General features: G+C 44.7%; 1 protein-coding gene across 2 annotated transcripts in view; it reads left to right on the top strand.

The window, feature by feature from the left end:
- The window catches only part of LOC142832210 (ankyrin repeat and SOCS box protein 3-like), a 157,259-nt gene extending 150,070 nt beyond the window's left edge, over positions 1-7,189 (top strand). For both annotated transcript variants that reach the window (XM_075942503.1, XM_075942504.1), the window contains 3 exons: positions 1,175-1,346; positions 4,477-4,621; positions 6,269-7,189. In XM_075942503.1, coding sequence (XP_075798618.1) covers positions 1,175-1,281 — 107 coding nt within the window. In that variant the 3' untranslated portion in view covers positions 1,282-1,346; positions 4,477-4,621; positions 6,269-7,189. The remainder of the gene's footprint in view (positions 1-1,174; positions 1,347-4,476; positions 4,622-6,268) is intronic.
- The last annotated feature ends 339 nt before the right edge of the window (positions 7,190-7,528 follow it).

Consider the following 7,528-nt stretch of genomic DNA (forward strand, 5'->3'; position numbering starts at 1 on the left):
CGATCTTTTCTAATTTGTGCTTTTTGTGTCTTAATTTTTTGCAAACCTATTTTATAACCTAAATAATTAACAGAATCTCCCTTCTGAATTTTTTCAGGAGCGATTTGCAATCCCCATTTAGGTAAAAGTATCTTTATTTCTTCAAACAGTCTGTTCAAGGTATCCATGTTTGAATCGGATAACAAAATGTCGTCCATGTAATGGTATACTATAGATTTGGGAAATTTCTTGCGTATTATTTGCAATCGTTGTTTCACAAAATATTGGCACAGGGAGGGGCTATTTAACATACCCTGGGGGAGGACAGCCCACTGGTACCTCCTCGAAGGTTGAGAATTGTTATAAGTAGGCACTGTGAAGGCAAATTTTTCTCTATCTTCTTTTTGCAAAGGTATAGTGAAAAAACAATCCTTTAAATCAATAACTATGAGAGGCCATCCTTTTGGTAATAAAGAGGGCAAAGGAATTCCAGATTGCAGAGGGCCCATAGGTTGAATAACCTTGTTGATAGCCCTGAGATCTGTCACCATTCTCCATTTACCTGATTTTTTCTTAACCACAAATAGAGGAGAATTCCAAGGGCTGGTAGATTCTTCTATATGTCCAGCATCTAATTTTTCTTATACCAGCTGTTCTAAAGCGTGTAACTTTTCCTCAGCTAAAGGCCATTGCTTTGTCCATATTGGTTTCTCAGTCAACCATTTTAGAGACAAGGCTGTTGGTATCTCTGAAGGGACATCAATTGCTTGTTCTTGTACAGTCCGAATGGCCGGTTTTCTCCGTTGGTAATATCTTTAAATATTATTCTCAGAAATATAGGATCTAGAAGTGTTGGGGACCAAGAATCCCCCCAACCAAATATACTGGTCAATCTTCCTCATTCTCTCTGCAAGGACAGCTTGCTGCCTGCTGCTGAAAGCACATTCAGTTGTGACACAGTTCTTGGAACGGCTTAACCACAAGATGGTTCAGAAAAATATAAAACAATTACTTCCCCCTTGGCCTAGGGCACAATAGTTTCCATTCCCCTCTAACCTTACCCCTCCCTGCCAGAACCATTCTATAAGAATAAACCCCTGCCTGCAATAAACGGAACCTAGACGCATGTCAGACTAACTCTGTCATTCTTTATACGCGCTTGGTTCTCTTTCTCTTTCCCCCCATTCCTACCCAGGTGATCTCGACTCGAGGCCCACGAATTACGTGGCCTGCTGGACAGGTCAATTGGCGCCCAACGTGGGGCTGCATGAGGATCGGTGGTCACAGGACAACCCCAATTGAAGGAAAATGCGTTCCGGAACGTGCTTTGGTAGAGATGCCCTGCATCGCTCGTGCATCGTCTTTAGGTAAGTTCGGCTGTCTTATTAGGATGGGTAAGTCGGCTTCTAAAGAGGCCCTCTTTATAAGGGAGATAAGGAGTACTTTACGGGAAAGAGGAATAAGAGTTAAGAAAAAGGACCTCCTACAATTTTTCTGTTATACCGAGGAGAAATGTCCTTGGCTAGTCTTAAATTGCCCGGACTTTCACCCCCTAACATGGCATAAAGTAGGCAAAAGTATTAATGAACTTCTGAGAAAAGGTGAGGAGGTCCCTTAAGCATTTTTTAGTTTTTATGGTATAATTAGAGACATTCTTAAAGATTCTGAAAAGGAGGGGAAAGTCTCACATCTCCTGGAACTTTTTGAGGATTTCCTTAATGAGGACTAGAAATCAAATGAGACTGCCCAGTCCGACTTAATGACTCCCCCCAAAACCACACTTCAAAAGCCGGACCCCAAGCAGGTTGCATCTATAGATAAGTCCACTTCTCCAACACCCTCCCTCTTAGATGAAAAGATCCCTAAGAACCTTAAAAATCTCCATTTGCCTTTGACTGAGAAAACGCCCACAGAGGCTGCATCTTGGCCTTCTCTCTATTCTGTAATCCATAATAATGACAATGATGATTGGCTAGACCCCACTGAGGAGATAGACTTAGAAGAAGAGGCTGCTGCTTATGAGAGGGGAAAGTATGATTCGCCTCTTATAGCTCCCATAACAGCCCATGAAAGAAAAAGCAGTCCTCAAAGACTTGTATGGTCTCAGCCACCCCCTTATACATCAGTCCAGGATTATCAGGCTCAGCCATCAGCCCCTTCCTTCCCTATGACTTTGCCTTCCCACACCATGGAGACTCCTGGCCTGTATTGCCTTCCTTGTCTTTCCATTGTAGAACTTTAGAACTTTGGAGAACTGTTTTGACTTTGTCCGATGCCCTGAGGTTGTGTGGCTGTAGCCCTTAAGGGCCAATTCCACGGCCAATGGGTTTTAGACAGGACAGTGGCCAAGTGTGTATAGAGAATGACGGAGTCGGTCTGGGATGCGTCTGGGTTCTCTTTCTCTTTCCCCCCGTTCCTGCCCGGGTGGTCTCGGCTCGGGGCGCACGGATTGCGTGGCCTGTTGGACGGGTCAAGTGGCGCCCAACGTGGGGTCCCTTGGCCCGTCCGGCAGGCCGCGTGGTTCGTGGGCCTCAGGTCGGGGTTGCCTGGGTGGGGGTGGGAGGGGGAGGGCCTGGGCGCATCTCAGACTGACTCCCAAAAATTTCAAGTTAGAAAAGATTCCTTAAAAACATTACATGATTTTCAAAGGTTATTGGGTGATATTCAATGGTTACGGCCCTATTTACAGCTCACAAAAGGTGATATTCGTCCCCTTGAAGACACTCTTGCTGGGGATGCAGATCCCTTGTCCCCTCGGATACTTACCCCGGAAGCCCTTTTAGCCTTTAAAAGGGTGGAAGATGCTATTTTAAAACAACATATAGGATATTTCTGCCCTGAACAACCCCTACAGTTAATTTTCTTCCCTACAGAATTTTCCCCAACTGGCTTACTCTGGCAAGGCTCAGTTCTACTCCTCTGGGTCCATCTTCCTGTTGCCAAGCGAAAAGTGCTTCCTCTTTATCCCCTTTTGGTCTGTCAATTGATTATGCTGGGTTTAAGGACTGCAACCAAATATTTTGGCAAGGAACCTGATAAAGTTATACAACCTTATGATAAAACTAATCTAGAATGGCTGGCCCTTCATCATCCTGAATGGGCTGTTCTTGTTTGCTCATATAGAGGAAATTTTGATACTCAATTGCCTAGTGATAAATTGATTCAATTCTTTTCCCATACTCCCTTCATTTTTCTTCAAAATACAAAATTAGAGCCTATTCCAAATGCATTAACAATCTTCATTGATGGATCAAAAAATGGACGGGCTGCATATGTTCTTGATGGCATAACAACTGCCATCGACACCCCCTTTTGTTCTGCACAACTAGTAGAACTATATGCAGTGCTAACCGTGTTACAAAAATTCGAACACCATCCTGTTAATATTTATTCTGACAGTCATTATGTGGTTGGAGCGTTACAATAGTTGGAAATGGTCCCCACTATTCAACCACAAACACCCACTTTTGATATGTTTCATAAGATACAAAAATTTATTAGACAGAGAGACCACCCTTTTACATTGGACACATCCGCGTGCATACAGGTCTCCCAGGCCCCTTGGCCTTAGGGAATGAGTTGGCGGATGCAGCCACCAAAATGCCCCAAGCATTTTTCTCAGAAATCAGAGGAATAGCAGCCGCAAAAGAGGCCCATCGACTCCATCATCTCAATGCTCAAACACTGCGTCATAAATTCCTTATTACAAGAGAACAAGCTAGGGAAATTGTCAAATCATGCAAAAATTGTTTGCCCTATTTACCAGACCCACATTTTGGGGTAAATCCACGAGGCCTTACGCCTGGACAACTCTGGCAAATGGATGTGACACATCTGCCTACCTTTGGGAAACTCAAATATATCCATGTTACCGTGGATACCTTCAGTGGGTTCATTGTTGCCTCTGCACATACCGGAGAGGCCACCAAGGATGTTATTAGCCACATGATGCAAGCTCTGGCTACCTTAGGTCAACCGACGTCTGTTAAAACAGATAATGGCCCTGGATATACTAGTTCAAAATTTAAACAGTTCTGCACAGCATTGGGAATCAAGCATGTCACCGGAATACCTTACAATCCTCAAGGACAAGGTATTGTTGAGAGAACCCACCAAACTTTAAAGAACACCATTAGCAAATTAAAAGCACAAGAGACATTGGTCCCCCACAAAGGTAACCAAAAATTGGTGCTTGCACAAGCCCTCTTTGTTCTAAATTTCCTGATGCTCGATGAACAAGGAAAATCGGCAGCAGACAGACACTGGCATCCCAAAACTCATCAGGGATATGCCAAGGTTCTATGGAAGGACCCCATAACTGGGCTATGGAATGGACCCGACCCAGTTCTAATCTGGGGTAAAGGTTCCGCTGCCATATATGATACAAAGGAAAAAGGAGCAAGATGGCTCCCAGTCAGGCTGGTTAAACCCTTCTCTGACACCAAATAGGCCCAGGGATGTACCTCCTGAGGAAATATTTTTCTGTTTATATTGCAGAAATGCCACTCTTGAAAATGCAAGATATACTCGCAAAAAATATTGAGCCACTTTATGGAACCCTTGCCGTAACCTTGATGTTCCTGATTGTTCTTTTCTGCTGTTTTTGCCTTCGCTGTCACATGTCAGGCCAGGAATGCACTTGGTAAGATCACACATGGTAAGGATGTTATGCTTAAGAGGAGTCTGGTCCCTCTGGGCTGGGATAATTTTGGCCGGCTTTAAGCCCATTGACCCGGAAGGCATTATAAAGAGTCTGTATGGACCCCCTTGTGATTGCAAAGGAGGAGATGTTCTGTCCCCACCATCAACAAGTTTTAAAACTGTGGATTGTGGGACTAAGATGGCATACTTAGGGATCTCCACAACTGTTATAGGCTCCACCCAACAATGGACATGTGCTGCCAAACCTAAGCCTCTTTCCCATGATTCTCCATGTCCTAAAGACTGCAAATACACAGATCAGATGCATGCATGATGTTATTCTTCTTACTCAGAATGCATTAACAACGGCCAATCTTATTTTACTGCCCTGGTCACTCGTCACTGGAAAGGAAATGCTGGAGGTGACTGGTCAGTTCAGCCACAAATCCTAGGTTCCACTAACAAACTCTCACAGGCCTCATGCACAGTCCCCGTTGGCAAACTTGCATGCTGGAATAAAAACGCTCCAATCCATGTCTCCGATGGAGGAGGACCCACGGATACAGTCTGTGAAGTTCAGATCCAAGAGGAGGTACAAAAATGGATTGACTCCCAGATTCCTCAGATTCATTATCACCCCTTACTACTTCCAAAACCTAGGGGTGTCGAAATTGATCCTCAAACGTTTGAGGTCCTTGAGGCCACTCATTACACCCTAAATATTACCAATCCTACATTGGCTCAGGACTGCTGGCTGTGCCTTGCCTATGGATCCTCCTGGCCTTTAGCATTACCGTCATCTTTTAATGGCACTTTTAAATCCTCCCTTGAGAACTGTATTCTTATGCCCCCTTTTAGGGTTCAACCTGTCGCATTTAATATGACATTATGCGTTTATAAGCATTATCAAAATAATAGCTTTGATATAGATGTAGGGCTTATTACCTTTACTGCCTGCAGTTTTTAATGCATCCTCTATGCTATGCCCCCCCCACACGGGGCATGTGTTTGTATGCGGTGGAAACATGGCTGTTCTCCCTATGAACTGGACAGGGCTTTGTGTACTGGCAACTCTACTCCCTGATGTTGAATTACTACCAGGGAATGAACCAGTACCCATTCCCACTTTTGATTATTTTAGTCCCAGACATAAAACAGCTGTTCAATTCATTTTCCTACTTGTGGGGCTAGGTGTTGCTGGCGCCCTGGGGACTGGAACTGCAGGATTGGCCACTAGCCTTTCTTCCTATACTAAGCTCTCCCAACAATTGGCAGATGACATTACTAAGGTCTATACCTCGGTACAGGATCTTCAAGATCAGATAGACTCCCTCACGGAGGTCGTGCTTCAAAACCAGAGAGGTTTGGATTTGCTCACAGCAGATAAGGGCGGGCTATGTTTTTATGCCAATAAGTCCGGCGTTGTACGGAAACGAATAAAACATCATCAGGAGGAATTAGAACAACGCAGACGCGAGCTGCACGACCGGCCAATATGGACTGCTTGGGGAGGAATCCTCCCATACCTTCTTCCCTTTTTTGGTCCGCTTTTGGGACTCCTTTTGCTTATTTCTTTGGGACGTGGGCTTTTAACCGTTTAACGCATTTTATTAAGTCTCAAATACATTCTGCATTAAAACCTGTTTAGGTTCATTATCATCGCTTAGCTGCCAATGAAGAAGCTGCCAATGAAGAAGCTGCCAATGAAGAAGTTGCTGTGATCGAGCTACAGAAGATTTCCCTTCCTTCCCCTCAACCCTTATTCCTTTCCCACTCCCCACTTAGATTTCATACCCCAAGCCCAGGCCCAGGATGGAAATTCTGGACAAAATTGTAAAATTTAGCCTTGCTAGATCTGTCCCCATGGTGCTTTAACCCAAAAAAATCCCATGAGGAAGAAGACTGGAAAGTCAGTGACGGAAGAATTGTTTAAGCCTAGGCCCACCTAAGACAGGGCAATCCTAATGGGGAGAATGTCCCAAAGACGGGTAAAGGTCTAGCATCAGTCTTCTAACAGGCTCAGTCTCTCTCATGATTTTGACCTTGACACCAGCCATAGAGTTGCAGAACACCCACCGTCGAGGCCTTGCACGCTGAGGGCTAGTTCCCATTGCACCAGCTTAGGCTCAGCACTGAGGCCTTGCACGTTGAGGGCTAGTTCCCATTGCACCAGCTTAGGCTTGGATCAATTTTGTGTCTGCTCCGGCTACAGAGTCTTTGGTCTCTCGAATATCAGAGTAGCACCCAGATCCTAAATCCCAATTGGCTAATTTATATATAGAGGGGGGGGGAGATGTTGGGGACCAACAAGCCCCCCGACCAAATATACTGGTCAATCTTCCTCATTCTCTCTGCAAGGACAGCTTGCTGCCTGCTGCTGAAAGCACATTCAGTTGTGACACAGTTCTTGGAACGGCTTAACCACAAGATGGTTCAGAAAAATATAAAACAATTACTTCCCCCTTGGCCTAGGGCACAATAGTTTCCATTCCCCTCTAACCTTACCCCTCCCTGCCAGAACCATTCTATAAGAATAAACCCCTGCCTGCAATAAATGGAACTTAGACGCATGTCAGACTGACTCTGTCATTCTTTATACGCGCTTGGTTCTCTTTCTCTTTCCCCCCATTCCTACCCAAGTGATCTCGACTCGAGGCTCACAAATTACGTGGCCCTCTGGATGGGTCATAGAAGTAGCAGGAATGTTAATTTCGGTATTCCATTGTTGTAATAGGTCACGACCCCATAAATTCATTGCTATATTGGCTACATTTGGCCTTAATTTTCCTATTTGTCCCTCTGGCCCTATACATTCAACCCATCTCGTGCTCTGCCTTACTCGAGATAGGGTTCCAATTCCCAGGAGCTGAACATTTACATTCTGAAGAGGCCAATATGGATGCCAAGA

This window comes from Microtus pennsylvanicus, chromosome 12, assembly GCF_037038515.1.
Source record: "Microtus pennsylvanicus isolate mMicPen1 chromosome 12, mMicPen1.hap1, whole genome shotgun sequence".
Lineage (NCBI taxonomy): Eukaryota > Metazoa > Chordata > Mammalia > Rodentia > Cricetidae > Microtus > Microtus pennsylvanicus.